The sequence below is a fragment of the Clarias gariepinus genome, chromosome 7, assembly GCF_024256425.1.
Source record: "Clarias gariepinus isolate MV-2021 ecotype Netherlands chromosome 7, CGAR_prim_01v2, whole genome shotgun sequence".
NCBI lineage: Eukaryota > Metazoa > Chordata > Actinopteri > Siluriformes > Clariidae > Clarias > Clarias gariepinus.
In genome coordinates, this window is record NC_071106.1 from 28,117,434 (window position 1) to 28,139,571 (window position 22,138).

Below are 22,138 nucleotides of genomic sequence, written 5' to 3' on the forward strand. Positions count from 1 at the left end.
TGGTAATGGATTATTTATCTTGAGGAAATACTTTTTATCATCTTGAAAGTGAGAGTATAGCTTTAATCTCATTCATCCACTATATTTGTACACACACACCCACACACACACACACACACACACACACATGCCATTGAATGGCTCCACGTGGCCTCTGGGGTTTTGCTGAAGTGTCTGCTACTAGGACATTGGCAGTAGATCCTTTGGGTACTTTGGAATATGGGGTGGTGTCTTTGTGAATCTGACTTCTTTGTCTGGCATTTCCCATGGGTGCTTGATTGCATTGGGAACTGGGGAGTTGGGAAGCTGAGTTGGTGGCCTTTGCCTACTGGACCGCATGTGTGCACTGAGCTGAGCTGAGGTGCACTGAGCGTTCTGGTGCCTTTCTATACATACTGTATACTAGGAAGCTTAAGAGGAATCACAACAACTGTCCTCATTTGAGTGATAGTGGATAAAGAGAACATAAATTAGGTGCCTCTATAACTGTGTGCCATTAGGCAAAAAAAAAAAAAAAAAAAAAAAAAAAAGCTAGTATAATCTAATTTGTTGAAGTTACCAATAGTTTGATGGACTTGGGACCAAAACTGTTCTTCACATTTTAAGTCAGAAAACTATTAAAGTGACTGGGGACATAAACCATGTCAGCAAAACCTGTATTTATCTATACAGTCCAAGTCTAAGTGGAAATGTCCCCAGAAGTCACATAAATTTATAAGCAGGCCATATATTACCAGTCTCAACATTAGGGCATCAGGATGGATCAGGCAGGTTCAAAGGGCAGAAGGGATCAGGATCACAGCTAATTCCTTAAAGGTGAGTCCCACCCATACTGAAAATGTAAATCTTTTGGCTTGAAATTGACATTCTAGTTCAGTTACTGTTTGCTACAACAGTATTTACTTTTCTTTAACAAAGAACCTGTGACCTGTCGGTTAACAAGCTGAGAACACAGTATAATAAGTATAAGTAGAAGACATATCTCTAACTGGAAATGTGACTAATATAAAACTAGACTAAAACATGATATTTTAATTTTAAAATGTAAAGAAAAAACTCTTATATCTTGCATTCAGAGTTCTTGCAAGGATTTGGAATAAGATCTGATTTAGAGGAACCCAAAAATAGAAGTGAAGGGATAGGATTAACTTTGTTACTTTGTCTGCTGTCTGCTATTTTGTTATCTCTTTCATATAAACTGAGATAGGATTATCACAGTGTCTTCTCATCAGGCTATGGCTCTGTTTCCTTGATTATAAAACATTGAATTCCACCTTGGGGAGGTATAACAATTTTCCTACACAGGAAAATGCAGCTATATTTTTTGGAAAATGCCCTGTAATATGTGGAAAAGTCCAGAATCTCTTTCCTCGTCTCCAGCACAATGTTTGCAGCAGCAGTGGATTTTTAATTAGATACAAACTTCAATAATATGGCTTATTGTTGTCTGGGGAAATTAGTAACACCTAATTATGGCTCATTTGTGCATGTTCACATCAGCATACAAAAGCAACACTGCTAGCATCCAGTTCTTATTAGAAAAACACGAAGCTGGAAGTGTGAGAACAAGTCTTTGGCCCACGTGTTATGTCCCTCTTGATTTTATTTCAAAGTAAGCTTTTTTTACATAACTTATAACAGTCTTTGTCCTCTCTTATCAACAATGGCTTTCCATGTGCAGAACTGCCCTTCATTTGACATGTTTTTCACATGATTTTTATTAAAGTCTGATTACCAGGCTGTTTCATGTGAAATTTTCTGATATTCAAATTTAATAAGCATTTAAATTTCACTATCATATTCCACTATTTTGCATGTAACTATGACTGCACTGTAATTTTCAGACGTATAATAATAAAAAAAAAAACTTCTTATTATTTCAATAAAACATGCTTAAACAGTTTAATTCATTACTTAAACATCGGATACATTATCAAATAAGTGCTTAAATAACTAACATGTCATTGAATTATATTATCTATACTCTTTATGAACTACTGAGAAGCGGTTCCTATCAGCCAATCAGGAATTAGTTCTTCTTCGCGTAGCGGAAATATCGTGTCTACTCTCGCGATAGCTGCTGTTACCATAGTGACACAAGTACACAGGAAATCGAGGCGTCAACTAGGTCAAATGAACTCACTTAAAAAAAAGCAATTGTACTTAAAAATAGGTTTTATCTAAGTTGTTTTTTTTCTCTCCCGTTTTTCAGGTGTGGCAGCCTTTTAACGGTATGCGTGCGACCTTGGATATCATGTTAAATGTAGGGCGCTAACTTAAGGCTAAAACCTAACGAGAGTTAAGTATTTAAAGTTACACTATTTTCAGGATTTATAGAGAGTTCCGGTTTTGTATTTGTTATTTATATTTAAATGTTGATACAGTGTGATATTTTATGTTGCACTGTACTGTTAAATTGTATTGCGCTTTATTATTATTTTTATTATTATTATTATTATTATTGAAAGTCACTTTTACAATCTTTATTTATTTTTTAAGGAGGAAAGCTAATCAACAACCATGAATTTGAACAACTTTTTGGCTCTGCCCAAGCCCAAATCAGTAAAGCTGAATGCCAGGTTGGATATTTTTTCCACTTTGTAATTTCTGGTTATGTTTTTAGTATCTTTATTACTGCAAATGATTTATTGAACCAGATGTGTTAATCATGCCGATGGTAATCTCTGGATTGTGTCAGATAGATCTTCATCTTACTCTTACAAATTAGCATAAATGAATTTGTCAGATGTGAAACTTATCCTCTCAAGCCTGCCTGATACATTGCTCCTGTAATTAGGATTTCATACATGTATGTATAAGTGTGTTGTGGGATTTACAGGAATTTGCGTGAGCTACGTATGGAGACGGCGCAGCTCAGCCAGGACAACAAAGAAATGGAGATTCGCCTGCAGCAACTCAAAGAGGTTATGAGCTATGAGAAAGAGGAGCGAGAGTGAGTGACACACACACACGGATGACAGTAGAGGAATGGAGTGGGAAAGAGGAGCCTAAGATGCTGTATTTGCTTTACTTTTTATAGACAGTACAATATATCTAGTACATCAAGGATCGATATCATAAAAAAAATGTGCTATATTTAAAAAAATGTAAAACATACATTTTAAACAAATTATCGATGTATACAATAGCACTTTAAAACAGAGACACATTATTGCAGAGATCTTACAACAAGGTTTATTAGTCAATGAGTATGCCACTTTCATGAAAGTCTGCATCTTTACCCGGTGGTTCCACTGATATACTTTAATTGCAGCTAGTGATGGACCTCATGCTGCCCACTCACTAATATAGCTGGTTATCATTACATTTTCTAAGTAGACCACAATGTTGTGCCATCTCAGAAATGGCAATAAAAACTTTAGGGCCAAGTGGATTGCTGCTGAGTCCTTGCATTGTTTCATTGAACAGGTGTTGTGTCAAAAAGTGTGGTTAAAGTTAACTCACTAGGCAACCTTAGCCATAGAGCCTGTTACAGGTACCTGCTGGATGGTCGTACGTACTAGCCTATCTAGATGTGTCTCATTTGTGGCTTGTATGTGCACAATGAGAAAAGAAGAAAAGGCAAAATTGGCTGTGTGATGCTGTACAAAACCATGTAGTTTAAAAGATCTGGAAGCTATACATAATTATTAGATTAGATTAGATTCAACTTTGTCAGTGCACATGTAGGTACAAGGCAACGAAATACAGTTAGCATCTAACCAGAAGTGCATTTTCACAGTGCAGAATAATTTGCATATATAAACGGTATATAGTGAGTTAGATAAATTACAATGGGTGCAAAAGAGCAAATGATTATAGGTTGTGCAATAACGAAGTCAGTATACTATGATAAAGAATTTGCATATGTATACACTGTATACAGTGAAGGAGGTAAATACAATGTGCAAATCAGCAATAAATAATAAGTGGGTGTAATAAGGAAGGTATTGTATACTATGATACATAATTTCCATGTAAAAAGTATACAGATGTACAAGACATGTAACGATTTAGGTGTATGCAAAGAAGAAAGATATATGGCATGTTAAAATAGCATGCATATGAAAATATACACAGAGAAAAGTTATGTACAATGAGTGCACTGGTTATAGATGAAGAAACAGATTGTATATGTGGTTGCGATATTGCAGTAGAAAAGGTTATATACATTTATGCAACTTGTTATTCCACAGAGTGGAATGAGAAGGTAATTTTTCAGAATATATAATATGTGCAACAGTTAGTGCAGTCCTGAGTGTTCAGTTTATGTTTAATAGTGAGAGCAGCAATTTGGGTAGTGCAAGGTAATCTAATGTATCCAGTCAATGTGTATGGGCTCGGGTGGAGGCAGAGTTCAGCAAGGAAACAGCTGTGGGGAAAAGCCGTTCTTGAACTTGCCTGTTTTTGTCCGGAGGCTCCTGTAGCGCCTCCCAGAACGCAGAAGGGGAAAGAGCGTATGAGCAGGGTGAGAGAAGTCCTTTGTGATATTGTGTGCTCTGCATATATTGTGATGATATTGTGATATTGTGAGACACCGCTTTTTGTAAATGTCCTCAATCTTAGGAACTAAAGCTCCTACAATGCGTTGAGCAGTTTTCCCCACCCTCTGCAGCTCTTTCTGGTCCGACACAGTGCAGTTTCCATACCAGACTGTGATACAGCTGCTCAGGATGCTCTCGATGGTGCAACAATAGAAGTTTACCAGGATGGCTGAAGAGAGAGTTCTTCTTCAGAGCCCTTAGAAAGTAGAGGCGCTGGTGAGCTTTCTTGACCAGACTAAAGCTGTTGGTAGTCCAGGAGTGATCCCCGGTATGTGTTTCACCTTGCTTCTTCCTGACGTTAACCATGAGCTCCTTGGTCTTTTGAGCCAGATGCTGGTCTGGGTGCTGTTGAGCAGCAGGTTGTTGCCAGTGTACCACGCAGCTAGACGGTCCACCTAGTCTCTATAAGCTGACTCATCACCATGGAATCATCTGCAAACTTTGTTGGAACCATTTGCAGTCAGAGGAGAAAGAGTAGAGAAAGGGACTCAGCACACAGCCTTGTGGTACTCCGGTGCCAAGGATGAGGGTGGAAGAGCTGTGGTGATCTATCCGAACATGCTTGGCCTTGAAAGTCCGGAAGCCAGTTGCATAGTGACGCGTTTATGCCCAGGTCTCTGAGTTTGGTGACTAACTTGGAGGGGATGATAGTGTTAAACAATGAACTAAAATTGAGGAAAAGCATTCTGACATAGGTGTCTTTATTGTCCATGTGAAAAAGGGGTGAGTGCAGCAGTCCAGGGTGGCAGGAGGACAGATTTTGAGGTGTGCCAGGACCAGCTGCTCAAAGCACTTGGTAATGATGGGGTGAGCACTACTGGGCTGTAGTCATCAAGGCGCGTTGCAGTGGAGTGTTTAGGTACTGGCACAATGGAGGTGGATACAATAGCTTGGGTTAGAGACATAAGTCTGTTGTGGGAACCCCGCCAGCTTCACAGCACATACTCTGAGAACGCGTTCGGGGAAACCGTCAGGCCCTGTAGCTTTCTGTGCATTAATCGCTCACATCATTGCTGAAGAATGTTAGTGGCTGGTAGTCTGCGGGGAGCTTTGATTGCAGGCTCCAGATTATCCCTTTCAAATCAAGCATAGAAGTTGTTTAGAGATAACAGTGGACGGGGCTGAGGGGTTGATGGGCCTGTAGTTGTTGATGGCCAGAATGCCCGCCACATCTGCTGGGGATTGGAGTTGGAAAAGTGTACTTCTTGTGCACTGCTTGGCCATCTTAATGTCCCGCCTCAGATTGGTCCTAGCTGTACTGTAGGCCAGTGCATCACCAGACCTAAAGGCATTGTTGCGAGTCTTCAGTAAGAGGTGATACTTTTTGTTCATCCAAGGCTTTTGATTTGGATACATAAACTATGCCATAACACCATCTACACTATGTTTGACAGATGATGTGCTGTGCTTTGGAGCAGGAACCCTTCATTTCCTTCTCCAATTCCTTTTTTTCAGTCATTTATTCCAGTCAAGTGAATCTTGTATGAGAACTGTTCGGGCTATTTTGAGGTGTTTTTACATAGTGTATCTGAGATTTTTCTTCTTAAGTGTTACCATCTTGAGGTAAACCCATTGTGATTACATTCATCAAAATGTCTCTTGATTGTAGACTTTGACAATGATACGTTTAGCTACTTCAAGATGTTTTTCCCTACCAAGGTAAGAATTCTGGCATCATCCATTTTGGCTGTTTTCTGTGGACTTCAAGGCCTTTAAGGCCGATCTAGTACATTCATTATTTTTAAGCATTTACCAAATTATTGATTTGGCCATGTAGAAAATTACACAGTCTGTAACGATGGCCTGCTTTACTTGCATCGGCACCTCTTTGGACTGCATTTACAAGTTTGTATGAAATACTACAGAATGCAAATTTAACAATGCCACATCATTTATCTTTTTAATTTGTCAGGAAATAACTAAAAACAGGCAACAAATAGCCATGAAACTGCTAATCAGTCAGTTGTTCTCTTACGTTTTGCCCTGTGAAAATGAAAGAATGTAATTGCTAAACAGCTAATAAAATACATTTTGTTAAGCCATTTGAGTTCAAGCTGAAAGTATTTATTTCAATCACATTGATTTCTATATTTAAAATCCATCAGTGGTGGTGCACAAAGGAAAAATCTGAAAATGTGTCACTGTTCATATACTTATGGACCTGAACATAGGGTAATTATACAATGTTATGAATAAATGTGTGAGTTTTTTTTTTTTTTTTCTGCTGGACTGGTATCCTGTTTTAGGTTGTATTCCTACTTTGTTCCTAGGCTGCACCTTTGATTACATAAGTTTAAATTTTTTTAAATAACATGTTTAAAACCATAGTCACATTTCCTATAATATAGACAAAAAGGATTTCATCCTTAGATTAAGGGTACAAAATGAAAACAAATGCAAGAGGCTTGTGGTTTGATTTGCTTTTGCCAGTAAACCAAAAATGATTAATTAGAGCCAGAATTAGTCAGGGTAATTAGCTTTCAATAAAAAAAGAAAAAAAAAAAGTTCCCTCCTCCTCAGAGTAACCCTCACAAAATTTCATTAATAACACTCTGATGTGACCTGGGTGTGGAATTATATTGTGGCTCTTTTAGGGGCTTAAATCAGGATATATGAGCTCATAACTCATCTGGTGTGAAGGAGAGACATGTTTGTGGTGTACACACTCCATCGTGATGAATCACTGCTGGGGTAAAGGGAGGGTTGGAATAAACGTAGCCATGCCTTAATATCTTGGCATACTGTGTGTTTTGCAGCTCATCCAGGAATTAAAATTGCCTAATGACATTGGAAATTTAATATAGCATAAAGAAAGATGTTTTCTGTATGTTGTTCTTCATGCACTTTGCAATGTCAATTATGGCCTAATGCATCATTTGAAATTTTTGCAGCTTTTGCTGGGTACTGTTCATATCAATAGGAAACCTGATGAGAACAGCAGGGTTAATTTATTAAAGAAGCAGAAACTGGCATGGCTCCTATTTGCTTTTAATGAAATATAAACAATCTTTAAAGGACCCAAATCTAAAAGTTTTAGATTCCTTTCTTTAAAAATCACAGCATGAGCTGGAAATTAAAGACATTTATCTATTTCTAACCTTAAAATTATTTAGATCAGCTGTGTCAAATATATCAACTGGTCCAATAAAACTTTTAATCCAGCCCAGCAAATTAATTTAAAATGTCCAAACCTCTTTTTCTTGGAACTGTAATTAAATTACATAATTTAGGGTTTTCACAGTGACTAAGTGTAAGTGACTTACTCAATCACAATTTATATTTTTAATTGTCAATGGATTAGTCAAAAAATTTTTATGAGATGTTCATTAAATTCAGATTTGTGCCATTTTTTGTTAAAAGGGGAAATCATATAATAATAGTGTCAGACTTAAGTTCAGTTGCTAGTCTTCATTCATTGTAAATGCAAAAAGTAAATGCTAGACACCAAAAACATCATAATTGGGTAGGTTTGCAGTAAATACCAACACGCACGCACGCACGCACGCACGCACGCACGCACGCACGCACGCACACACGCACGCACGCACACACACACACACACACTCTGTGTGTGTGTGTGTGTGTGTGTGTGTGTTTGTACTAATCTGCTTGATGATAGCACACTGTCGCTTTCCTGTGTTCAGCTCTGAGTGTCTTTAATCCTCAGCCTTAAATGAGCCTCTCACTCACTGAGGACTTGCTGATAAGCAGAGTGGACACACACACACACGCACACACACAGAGTCCTTCTCTCACCCTCATTTTCTGTTTCTTGCTATTATGTGTCATCTGCCATCTTTCTTGCCTCTCTATTCTGCTTTATTGCTTTCACTCTTCTTTTACTCTGATTTACTCTTTTAGCTTTCTTATTTCCACAAGAAAAACGCTTATTCTTTTCCCCTTTCTTCCTTTTTTTCTTCCACCATTTCTCACGATTCTTTTCCCCACTCTTTCTACTTTCTGATTGTTGTCCTCTGTCATATTCTCTCTACCTCTCTGCATCTTTATCTCTTACTCTCCCTGCTAGCTTTTTTCCTTTTCTATTCTGTCTCTTCCCTCCTCCTCTCCTTCTGCTTACCCTGTATTCTCATCTCTCTCTCTCTCTCTCTCTCTATATATATATATATATATATCTTTTGCTCTCATTATCACATCCACATCTCTTATTTTTTGTTATTTTCTATCTTCCTTCTATCTACCCTCACTCTGTCACTATCTCTTTCATTTCATTCAGTTTTTGATGTCAATGACTTTTATTTTTATTGTTATTTATTGAAGGTAATGGCTTCCGCTTTAACCGAGATTTATCTCTCTAGCATCTCGAGCACTCTGCTTCACGTTGAGCCTATCTTAAATGTGATTCATGACCCTGACCTGAGAATTTAAACGTTACATTGCCTTTGCATTGAATTATCACTTGGTTTAATATGTTCTAACAGGAAGAATGGTGCTTTTCACTGGAAATCTGCTCAGACCCAGGATGGGACAAAGGACAAAGAGAAAAAGTTTAAAAAAGTGAGGATTCACTCTGCCATACAGTCAGATCTGAAAGCCATTGCAGTTACTATAATGCATTGCTTTATACATGTGCTTGACTAGCTATCATAATTATCATGTTTTAAATAACTACTGGTTTGCACTTAATTAAAATTAGAGATCATGGCCTCATGGAATTTACTTGGATTAGCCAGTTTTAAAACAAAATAGCTGTCTTTTTGGTCCTGATTTACATTTATGGCATAGTGCAACTCCTGTTATGTGTCAGTAATTAAAAAAATAAATAAAACTGATTTTGATTTGCCAGTTGTTTTGCTATGTAGTCTGGACCGCATTGCCTTTCTCCATTCCACCTTTCACACAGCATGTTGAGGTATAATGAAGGCCAAACCATCCTGCCTGCTATTAATGAGCCTATTCAAGGTGGTATTGTTGCACCTTCAATTTTTCACATTTCTGTGTGAACGACATGGAGGTGGAGCTGTTGTTATACTACATAATGCTGTTGTATTACACGGCATGACTCTTCTGATTCCAGAATGCCAGGGTAGCATTAGGTAGCATTTTATGATTCCTGTGGAAAAATGACTACAGGAGCCCAACAGTAGTCTGACTAATCTTTTTTTATTTTTATTTGCAGTATTAATGTAATTTATTAGTTTATATTGATTAAAAGCCTACATTTTAAGCAGTTTTAAGCACAAATATTAAATTAATTAAGACAGTAAATTAACGCAAAAGAGACTTTATTCTATAATTACAGATGATAAATTGTGTGTGTTTTTTGTCAGAGTGCCCCCAGCAAGATCAAGATAAAAGTTCTGAAGAACGAGCCTTTGCCGGGTACGTACTGTATGTGTGTTTAAGCAACAACTATGTACTGTAATAGCATTTTCACATAAATTTTTCACATGTTCTTGGAAGTTCCCTCCAAGTTCCCCTACTAAATCCCCAAAACATGGCGGATTGATTAAGCTAAATTTCACCAGAGGGAATGATACTTGGATCCACCACACCCTGACAGTCAGTTACTGATGAATAATTTAAAGAATGAAGATGCAGTCCGAGTCAGTACAAGACTTTAACATTGCACCTTTGTCCGCAGAGCCAAACTTAGTCATTTACTTCATAGCATTTGCTTAATTTGGTTACTTCTAATTACAACAAATCAACACTATAGGCAATCAATAGACTTTGCTCTCATCATGGTACTGTAGCAGTACAAAATTACTAAAGGTTCTTTCTTTGTATGAACTGAATGTAGCAACTCAGGGCAGATTTCAATTCATTCTGTTACTGCTTTCATATAATCAGCGACATTTCCATATAACAAAAACATTGTTTAAAAATCAATCATGAACAGATGGCCATCCTTATGCTACCACCAGTTTCTTCAACCATTACAGTTTAGTCAGGATGACTATTCCCAGTGATGATTCTATAAAGTATGATAAATTGCAATGCAGCAGTTATAAATCTTGTGTAATTTCATAAACATTAGGCTCAATGAATGTCACTTTGCATGATGGGTATGCATGTTGAATAAACTTGTGTTGTGTTGTGCTACATTATAATGCTGAATGCTCTAGCCTTCATAAAAAGAAGCAAAATATGTGTTAATACAGCTGAATAGAGGTTTATTTTTCCCAAGGCTGCACCCAGTTTATTATTGATAAATGAAACTTTTTAACACGAGTCATGTTTGAACTGAACCTACTTTAACCTCTAATTCATGTCATGTCAATTTTACTTAGAAACCATCTAAAAAAACAGTCAAACAGTCAATATGATGACTATTACATTTCTGGAGGAAGTCTCTATTTGTCTGAAATGTTTGTGTGTAAGTACTTAGCTTGAAGGTATTTAACTACGTGTATGTATGTGCACATGTGTTCAGAGAGAGTTGAAAGGGTGCCTGAGCCTCCACCTACAAAAGGTGGACAGAGCAGAAAATCCAGGCTAAAAGGAAAAGCATGTGGCCAGTGTGAAGCTCGAACTGCTGGATTGGTGAGTCATCATTCATTCTTATTCTATTCAACTTCCTATTAAATGACATCGCTTAGGTAAGGTAATATATGCTTAGAAAGTACATCAGTTAAATTTATTTAAAAAGGCTCATATGAATGGACAATAAATACACAGCACACTTACTATATAAACAAACATTTAAATAATTAATATCTAAGTGGATTGGTAATGTGTTACAAAAATTATGGCCAAGGAACTTAAGGAAACATTTTCTAATTTTCTTAGAAAACAAGAACAACTTAGAATGAGTTAATTACAGTTTTACACTGTAATTCTAAATCCATCCATCCATCCATCCATCCCATCCATTTTATCCATCCCCAAAATACATATCCTATTTTTTTAACCCCTTTTTTTAAAATTCTATTTATATTAGAATAATCATATTTATCAATCTGTTCTCCCTCCAAATAATAGTTTTACTATAGTATATTACCATAGGGAAATACTGTACCCAAAGACAGAAAAAAAAGATTAAAATAAGAAAATTTCCTTAGAAGAATAGAAAATAATTTTTTAAGAATATAGTACAGAGTTGCCTTGACTGATTTTTACAAGACTATCTATCCATCCAGATGCTTCATCCATCCATCTGTCAGTGCAGTTCACATATATGAGTAACAGTGATGAGTCTGTGTATGAGCCATCCTGGCGAAGTTCAGGGACTCTTTGACTGTCTGACTCAGAGGAAATAGGATGAGGGATGCATGCTCTGTGAGAGAGAGATATGGCACTGCCTTTTTTCATCATTATGGTGTTGTGAGGCCCTTGTTCTCTACTACTACACCCACTCGCATACTCACACACAGCGTGATGATGGCACTGCACTTTTATCATTCTCACACGCTTCCACACTGCACCCTCCTTCTGTAGACTACTGATTCAAACCCTGTCACCTTCTTCACTCATAGCTATTGTGGAGCTCAATTTTCCTATTCGTTCTAAAAGTCAACACCTCATTCTTTACACTCGTCTTCTGTGTGTATGCGTTGTGTATGTGTTGTGTGTGTGAGTTTGTGTGTGTGTGTGTGCCTGCCTGCCTGTCTGTCTGTCTGTCTGTCTGTCTGTCCCTCTGTGTGTGTGTGTCTGTCTGTCCGTCTATCTGTCAGTAATGCTAACATTTGTAACTCATATTTAACCAACTTATTTATATGGGCAAAAGTTTGTGGACACCATCACTATTTCTCTTTAATGGAACTAATGGCCTCAAACCTGTTTCACTGTGACAATGATTCTGTTACATGAAAATTAAATCTCAACATATTATATTGCCTGTAAAAAAAAAATTAACATTTCAGTTTATATTTTTTCTTACCTTAGGACTCTTCTAACCTTCTCACTCAGATCCAATTCGAACGTCTCTAAATTAGTGCTTCTGTTGCTAGAATGAAACCAGATTATGCAGTATCACATGAGACTGTACACACAATCATTAAAGAACTCGAGTTGCACATTACAGGATCTCAGCTGGGAGTTATTGACAGATCTCCATACAATCCTGACCTTGCTCCAAGTAATTTCTGCATGTTTGCGCCATTAAAAGTACTGGACTAACTTACATTAACATTTAGGCATTAGGCAGACGCTCTTATCCAGAGCGACTTACATCTCGACTTTAATCTTATTATACATCTGAGCAATGAGGGTTAAGGGCCTTGCTCAAGGGCCCAACAGTGGCAACTTGGTGGTTGTAGGGTTTGAACCCGGGATCTTTCGAACCGTAGTCCAATACCTTAACCACTGAGCTACCCCTGGCCACTAACTTAAATCCTGCATAGTTTGTAACTTGAATTTTACTTTAGCAATAGCTTTGCAGATGTTTCCTTAATATGGCAGCGCCATAGTGGTTTGATTTGCAGTAAATGTCAATTATAATCAGAGTGGAATTTAACATAACACTGATGTTTGTATTTATAATAATCTCTTAATTCGAACCATTGAGTAGTTTTTGTGTGAGCTTTCCCCTCTCCAATAATTCCTAATTGAACACACTATATTATGCTAGTCCTCTCCCTCTTCAGGTTTAGCCCTGTGGCTCACCCTGTGGTGTTGACACTTTGACACAGCTTTAGCATGATAACAATCTCCATGGCAACATGCCCACCGTGCATTAAGTCATCTCCAGGGCACACCCACAGCACAATGACATCTGTTCTTTGATGAGCCACTCTACCTATCTGCAAACACTGGTGCTGCTGCTTTATCTTCAAGATCCCACAATCCCATCCTCAGCATACTGTGTGTCTTCAGTTTATCCGTAAAATCAGTTTTCAGTGAAGGATGGATGACCCATGCGATATATACACTCAACCCTAATTTTACAAGATTTCTTCTTTCTAGCACTGTCCAAGTGAGTATTTTCTTTTTTTGAAATCTCATGATCAGGGCATCTCATCTCTAGGGCTCTTTGGTTGTTTCCACTGTACTTCAAAATCAAGTCCCATCTCCTCAGCATCACTTCATTAGTCCGTACATAAACATTATCCAGCATGTGACATTTTACATATTGGTTTGGTCTTGTCTCTCATAAAGAGGCAGGCTTGCATTCTCCTTACTGGTTTTGCCAAAATCGTGCTTCAGGCAAGTCCTAAATGCTGTGGGCTGAGTTTATAATTTAGCAGTTGCCCATAAGGTCAGTAAAGATGCTCAAAAACCCCAATGCCATTTCTTTGCTCTTTTACTTGGCATTCAAAATGCATAGGCTTGGCTTCTGAATTCAACCAAACCGTGAACTTCATCCTGTGATCCAATAAGCGTGAGATGAAATTCTGAGTGGCGACATTGTGGTAGCAATGTTTCCTTACAGCTCCAGGATTTCTAGTTCTATAGTGTTTCTTACAGACTTTTTTGTGCACATTTTCAAGGTCTCCTGTTTCTAGTAAGTGTATTGCCTCGCTAATTTGCCCCATTTTGGTGTGTGTGTGTTTATTTTGTGATTTGTGAGGAACATATCTTCACCTCTTATCTAGTGTTTTCTGTTTGCCATCACAGCCCTGAATAGAATAAAGTGATGTTATGAGGATGAATGAATAAATGACTGAATAAATGAAAGAAAATGATTCTTGATGCTCCATAGACCCTATCCCCAAATGGAATTGGCTAGGAATGTGTCATTGAACCCTAAAGTTTTAGAATTACATTTGATTCATATCAGAAGACCTCAAGATCAATGCTGTATATCTCATAAATATTTAAAGTCTAAGATCACACAATTCACTGGGCACTCTTCTTCTATGCATATTACATCAATTTGTAGTCTGCATCAGTTTAGTCCTTATTTGATCTGGCTCAACAGCATAGTTTTCAAAGTCCTCTACTCTTTATAACACTTGCATATTTACTGTTTGTTTGATAGCCTCATTTGTAGGTGTGGTCTTTTCTGCTGTAACTGATTAAATGACAGTTATTATGGCTCTATTAATGTTGGTACTTGATCAGAAGGGGTTGTTATAAAGTACACACAGTACAAGCATGTCTGAGTTTCTATCTGTGTGTGTGTGTGTGTGTGTGTGTGTGTGTGTGTGTGTGTGTGTGTGTGTGTGTGTGTGTGTGTGTGTGTGTGTGTGTGTGAAAAGTGGATGCCCAGAGTTTCTCATTTAGAAAAGCCAGAGAGAGAGAGAGAGAGAGAGAAAGAAAGAAAGAGAGCATTGCTGTTAGTATGAAAAGTAATAAACAAAGTTCTGGCTGGCTTCTTTCATAACCATTTCGGCCTTGTCTCAAATCACATTCCTCATCTCATCTTTTTCACTCGGTTCCTATTTCAAAACAAATAATGAGCTCCCTGAAGATACTAACATCTAGTGTTTCCCCACATTTCAATATTTATTAAGGCCAAGCTGGAATGAAAGTTAAAAAGTTTTTGCTTCTTGTTAACTTGATTTTTAATGTATGCTTATAACAAAACACACACACCTGGCTGAAAGTTGAGACTGCTGAGGCTATTAAAGGTGTTTCTACCTTCCTTGCTATATAATCATAATCTAAGTGTCCTTTCCGGTTGTGGATTGAGTTAAGTAAATGGTGGATACTTGAAAATTTAAGAAAAAAAGGCTAGCATTGTCTTAGCAAGATGATGTGCTAGCACAAACTGCCAGAACGAAATCTCTCATAAGCGCTCAATTAGTTTGAGAAATGGGGACTGTGAAAGTCAATGTCAAAACACCCTTCCTGTTCTATAATTGAACTTTCAACCTTGTAGCACACTGTTATAGCAGAGATTTATTTATGGTTGTACTATCTGGTATCACCCAAACAAGGATGGTTCCCTTTTAAATCTGTTTCCTCATACGGTTTCTTTCAATTTTCATCTCAGGGAGTTTTTCTTTTCAACCTCATCTGCGGCTTGATTCCCAGGGACTAACTGATAGTTGTAATAATATAGAACCTTTTTCATTACTTTTTAAAAAAATATTTTTTCCATCCTTTTTTTTTCTGTAAAGCTGCTTTTCTTCAATAAATGCTTTTATTAATCCATTCAGCACCACTCTTACACTACCATTCTGAAAGAGACTACTGATGTTTATTATGTAAGTAAATAACAAATGATGAGATGTGCTGTCATAGGGAAGCAATGATAATGGTAAGCTTATTTATAATTATATTTAATGTGTCAAAACCTTTTTTCATTTTTACTTACTTCATAGAAATTAGTAAATATCATTTGCCCTCCAGCTTTTTCCCATTCTTGAAGTTAATAATAATAATAATAATAATAATAATAATAATAAAAACTTATAAAACAACAAATTAATATCTGTGAAGCATTGAAAAAACTATGCATTTTAAATGTTGCTGACTTTTTTCCTTCGGACATTTTTCATATTTTACCATTTGTGGTTATGTGTATGTTTAAAGGTGTGTGCAGAATGTGCAGAGGATTACTGTGTCAGCTGCTTTGCCAAATTCCATCAGAAGGGGGCACTAAGGTTCCATCACATCATACCCATGCAGGTGAGAGGCAATTCATGCACATGGAAAAAAAAACATATTCGCACACACATAACAAAAAAAAAACACACACACGGACAAAAGTCCACATGTCTTTGTGCAGGCACCAGCAGCAATTGTACTTGTCCTTTTCCATCTCGCCATTAGTGGCCTCTCTCCCTGCATCCAACTTTGATTACGCACACCTGTATATGGGACTGGATAGTCAACACACACATTCACAGAGACAGTCAGGCCATCAGAGGGGAGCGGATGAGTGCAAATACAAACACAGAGGCGTTTGTTTTAGAGATTGCAGAAACTACACAGTATTTGAACTGAAGCTTTTATTGACATGTGTCTGCAAGTTATTGTGACTGTGTGTGTGTGTGTGTGTGTGTGTGTGTGTGTGCGTGTGTGTGTGTTTATAGTCCAGCCCTGACACAAATATGTTTTTAGCTTTTAATGTTTAGAGTCCAGCCCTACAAAACCATATATTAGGCTTTAAGTTGAGGACCTCATATCCAATTAATGATGTGAATCCAGGGGAGTTTTGACATTGTGAAGATTTACATTGTACCTTTGAAGGGTAAAGGTTGAAACTGTTTCACCAGGGGACACTGTGGAACTGAAAGTTCATGGGACTCCTTGCTACTAAAGCTAATTAATCTTTAGGTTTTTTAACTTTGAATAAATTTGTAATTTGAGGTCTTAAAATTTAGCAATTCAAATATTTATTATAGATTTATTATATAATTTGAGTTAAAATACTGAAAATGCAATAGCCACTGCGTCAAGAGAGGAAAAAGGCATGATCTGTTGTTATGAGGGATTACTCATGCCTCTGTCAGTCACTGTGACACCAGCCAGGTGTGGGCATCTTTAAGCTTGTGTATATGGAAGAGGGTTGATAGTGCTTTCCTCGTGATATATTAAACTGTTCTGTGACGTTGCGTGGGTAGTGATTCCAAAAGATAAGAGATTTGCTACATGTGTCTTAAGAAAAATCAGAGAGAAAATAAATGGGAAAATCTTGGAACCATACTTTTAAGATGGACACCATTCCTTCAGATGATGTTCTTCCCAAAAATATTCCACTGTCAAAAACATTATTCCAAAATTTTTCACAGGTTTTCGGTTGGTTTGAGAAATTTCTTGGTTTGAGAAAAGAAAACTTGATTAACGAGCGAGGTCTTGACATACGTGTAGCATGCATGCCCTTTGTCAGTCAAGCATCACATGATCACAACTACAGTTTTTCTCTCTCGTGCGCTCCGTGATTACTGGTAATTGTCTCCCATGCTCAGTCTCAGTGTGCATGCGTCACTCGCATAGTCAACATGCATGCGCGTGTGTACTGTCTATTATTGTGACCACGTGTGTGCGCGCACGTAAAAGCATTTTCTTAATTTTGTGTCCAATTGTAGTGACTGTTCTTTAGTAACTGTACTGCAACAACAGCCCCTTATCAATAAAAGGTTAAAAAGGCTGTAGCAGTGCGGGATATAAATCTGTTTAATGAATATGCAACGTCACATTTCTGCGAAATCCTCAAAAGGAGGCAAAAGCAACTGTTTTTAGAGAGGTTCCTTGTTAAAGAAGTTTGCAGACAGAGCAGTGTTTCAATTAATGTATGTGTATGTTTGTGGGCGTGTGTGTAGAAGTCTTCCTACACAGTAGCCCCCCTCCCTCCTCCTCTTCTCTCGTCCTTCTCCAGCCACAATTCTTTTCATAGGTACAGTAAAGTGAAAGTTAATTTGTTTTATTTTTACTTTAGATTTTGTATTATTATGAATATGTTTGGGTTGTGGAATGCATCATCTGAGTTTACATTATTTCTTAAGGGAAAATTCACTTTGATATACGAGTGCTTGGATATGCAAGCATGCTTCTGGAACGAATTATGCTTGCAGAATTGAGGTTAAACTCAAGTGAGCCCTTGTGCATGTGGATAAAAGCAGAGTCATCCAAGAATAAACCACCAGAGGTAGAAATGTCTTATCATTGGGTTATGTTATTTAATCAGAATTACTATTAGTAGTATTTAAAAGTAGAAATAAATAAATAAATAAATAAATATCTTGGTAGTAAACTGTGATCACTCTACAAACTTTAAGTGTTCAGTAATAAAAAAAAACTGGTGTTATGCTGAAAGGCTGTTGCTGCAGTACCTACATTAATTAAATAGCTAAATAGCAGCATAAATATGTGTGTGTACATGCTTTGCTAGTAAAGTTACAACAGTAATTAAAAATAATGAAAACATTCTATCGTATTTCATCATTACAGAGACATTACCTGTGTGTGCATGTGTGTTGTATTACAGCATCATTATTGTGTGTAGTTACTGATGCAATCAAGTCCTCAGATAATATAACTGTATATTTGGACAAATGAACAGTGAGAGAGAGAGAGAGCGATTCTTGATGAACATACACAAAAACCCTCCATTTTTGACACATTGCACAAACACTGCTGGTGATGAAAGGGTTTTGTGGTGTGTGTGTAAGGATTAGGCTGTGCTCGTGCTAGTTGTGAGGTGGCTGTAATGAGCTGCTCTCCTCCCGCTGCTCTAGTTCAGAGCTGCTGATACCTCCCCCCAGACAACCCCCCCCCCCGACACATGCACACACACGTACACGCACGCACATTTCCAATAGAGGTAGTTGTCAGCTTCCATTACACTCAGTGATCCAGATACACACACAAATGTGAACAGACATACAGGTAAACAGGCACACACTCGCACTCACGCACACGCATACACACACGGGCAAACACACACACACCAAACAGCTTGGTTCGTAGTTTTACCTTCAGAGAACACAGCGCATTTCAGCCATGAAATCACTATATTCAAAAAATATGTTAGATATTTATGTACATTATGTGTGACAGACAATGGTGTATGTTTTTCATAAAGCTTGCCTGTGTCTTTCCAAATTAAATATTTGCATGGAAATCAATCACAATTTCAAAATCAACATTGCAACAACAGTCACTGGGCGTGTAGAACAATTTATTGTAGAATATAATAGGACAGTATGCAATGTGACAGCTTCATTTTACAAAATAAACAAGAATAACTAGATAAGCTGCTAGCAGGAATGAAATAAACTACATTTGAAGAAATATTTGCTTGGGGAATATCTGAAATGCATAACAAAATGGATAAAAGTCTGGGCTGTATAATAACACAGCAGCTTACTTCCTACCAGCTACTGGGTATAGGGCTCTATCCAGAAGCATGTGTTAGTGTCTGTGCAGTTCACATTTTCTCCCTTTGTCTGTAGAGGTTTCTTCGATGTATTGTTTTCCACACAAGTCCTTGATGCTGGATGGATTGGCTACTTTAAAATTGCCCCTAGATGTCAGTGTGTGTGCATGTGTGTACTGTAAATGTGATGCCCTGTTATGGACCGGCATTGCATCCCTGTCTTTTCCATGGATATGCTCCAGATCCAGCAGCATTCAAGCCAGGGTAAAGCAATCACTGAAAATGAATGAATAAAAATTCTGTTAGCAGCATTCAAGTTTCAAATGAAGCACTCTCTTGAGAATTGATGGTATGATTTTCACACCATGGCAGCTAATCACAAGGATTGGAATGCCATATCAGTGTGCTCTGTCCAGAGCTCCTGTCTGATCCATATTAAAACAATATCGTCAGGATTCATTACAGACCGGCCTGAATTCTAATGATAGTAAGCCAACTCTTTTTGGGCAAAGCATAAACAAATACAACACTATTATAAAAATATCCATTAAAAAAAGTGGCACTGGCAGATGCTGTACAGTTTTGGCTTGGACGCCTTTGTTAACAGCTTTTAAATCTTTAGTTGTACAAGATTAAAAGAAATATACCTACATAAACTAAGGTTTATATATAAATAACATGAATTAAATTATATTTAAATAACATGAATTAAATATATTAATACCTAATCTATGTCAATAAAAGAACCCCACGAGGATAGTTAGACAAAAGGTTTTTGTGTTTGTGTGTGTGTTTGCGAGCATGGTAGTAAGAGAGAGAAAGAGGAAGAAAGAGAGAGAGAGAGAGAGAGAGAGAGAGAGAGAGAGAAAGCTTAGCCAGAATCAAAGGTGAATGCTTGGCAGGCCACATTGAATCTGGATTAGGGGAATGTGACCACTGAGGCAGGTTTCTGTGCTCCTAATCCTGTTTGATTTGCCTTCATCAAAAAAACGAGCAAAAGGAAAGTGGGGAAAAAATAATCACAACACCGCCCATGGATTCGCTCTTGAGTTTGATCCCTGTAGTGCGAGTCGTGTTTCTGTAGAGATCCAGGCCTTTTCTTCACATCAGTTTTCTTTTCTCTCTAAATTTACATGCTACATTTATTCATGAATTATTGGCAGACATTTGTTATCACTTAAACTAAGGCAAAATTCAACCAAGCAGTAAAGCATTAACAGTGACTTTTGACCAATAACAAACCTTGGTGTTTCTGCCATTTCAATTCAAAACCTACTACTTACAGTACTAGTGGGTCACTGACAGGTACAGTAGTTAAGCTTAGCACCTTTCTCCCATTTGCCCAGTTTTCTTAGTTTTATAAATTTTAGCTCTTTGTGTATAAATGTCTACCTTTCCAGCAAAGATGCTTCACACAAATAGAAATGATGGATATAAATTAGAAGAATTTACAGAAAAAATATATAAATATCAGTTTGTTATTAATGAGCAAGCCAGAGGCCACTGGAGCAAGGAAAAACTCCATGAGATGACAAGAGAAACAAATCTTGGGAAGAACCAGACAGTATTACTATAAATAAATCCCAGCTATATCTCTGTGCTGTAAGGTTGAAATTATATAACAGGAAGGTGTTTTAGTTAGTATAAAATCTACTTTCCCTGATGGAGGTTTGTATACAACAGTGTGGTGATTTCAGTCCTTAAACTATTAAGCAATTGTAGTCCTAAGCCATCACAGATAATCTGCCTGCATCAGCCCACTTTCACATCATTTTCATAGTCATCAAGTCCAACATCCTCAGCCTGCAAATGCATCCCCAAGCACACCAAACGGGGCAATCCCCTGCAGCACCTAGAAGTCACCATGTAATGAGCGCGAACGTGAAGAGAGTGGGGTATCAGGATAAACCAGACTGTCTTCTTGTGATGAGAATAATAAGCCTGTTAAATATGAGAAATCTAATAGTACCGTGCTAGGTAGCTTTGCTACCCTTATATATTGGGTAGCATTATATATATATTCATATTTAACTTTTTTTAGCCTTTCCTTCCTGCTGTTATGTCACCATTTTTACAGCTGGAGGACTGAATCTTTCAATTTCTAAAATCACATTTTGAATAATGCCTACTGTTTTTGCTATTTGCATTGTACACACTATGTACCTACTCTTACTATGAATTTACCAAACTTAAATTCCCTGGATGATGGCTGTGGGTTGAAGGCAATGTGAATTGAAATGCTGGACTGCATCTGATTGGGTCAACATGTTTTTATTATGCAAATATATTACTTTTTATACAGGACACATGTTAATTCAATACTGATATAACATAACTCCAAGATCTTCCTAATTATTTAGTTTTCCATTTTGGATGAGGGTCTTGGAATAATCAAGAATCTTAATATTGTGCATAATATTCTGTCCAGGCCGAGCTTCATACCTCCATCAGCACACTGGATGTGGTGAATTGTTTTCAGAAAAAGACTGAAAAAGAAGAAGAGGAAGAAATTTGGTTGAATCACAGTGATGTTGGGGAAACACATCCAGAATGCAGAGCAACACCAGAATTCTTCCAGGCTGTTAATGATAACCAGATACACAACAAACAAGTAAGATGCACACACATACTCATGCACACACACGCACGCACGCACGCACGCACGCACGCACACACACACACACACACACACACACACACACACACACACACACACACACACACACACTTATGCACATATGTAAACATTTATGAACTTAACTTTCACCTTTCATCTCAATATAATTCTTGTGTTTCAACTGCACTGAAAAATCAAAAGCCTAACAACCAAACACCACTCAAAGTAAAGTCGATAGATGCACTTAGCTGAAAGAAGCACTTAGCTAATAGTTTTTATTCTGTACAGCATGCATTACGCAGAGGTGGA

General features: G+C 37.5%; 1 protein-coding gene across 3 annotated transcripts in view; it reads left to right on the forward strand.

Moving 5' to 3' along the window:
- The first annotated feature begins 2,146 nt into the window (after positions 1-2,146).
- zbbx (zinc finger, B-box domain containing) overlaps positions 2,147-22,138 on the forward strand; it is a 41,496-nt gene continuing 21,504 nt past the window's right edge. For all 3 annotated transcript variants that reach the window (XM_053499880.1, XM_053499879.1, XM_053499881.1), the window contains exons 1-8: positions 2,147-2,231; positions 2,500-2,579; positions 2,840-2,953; positions 8,984-9,059; positions 9,833-9,884; positions 10,939-11,048; positions 15,924-16,019; positions 21,641-21,823. In XM_053499880.1, coding sequence (XP_053355855.1) covers positions 2,521-2,579; positions 2,840-2,953; positions 8,984-9,059; positions 9,833-9,884; positions 10,939-11,048; positions 15,924-16,019; positions 21,641-21,823 — 690 coding nt within the window. In that variant the 5' untranslated portion in view covers positions 2,147-2,231; positions 2,500-2,520. The remainder of the gene's footprint in view (positions 2,232-2,499; positions 2,580-2,839; positions 2,954-8,983; positions 9,060-9,832; positions 9,885-10,938; positions 11,049-15,923; positions 16,020-21,640; positions 21,824-22,138) is intronic.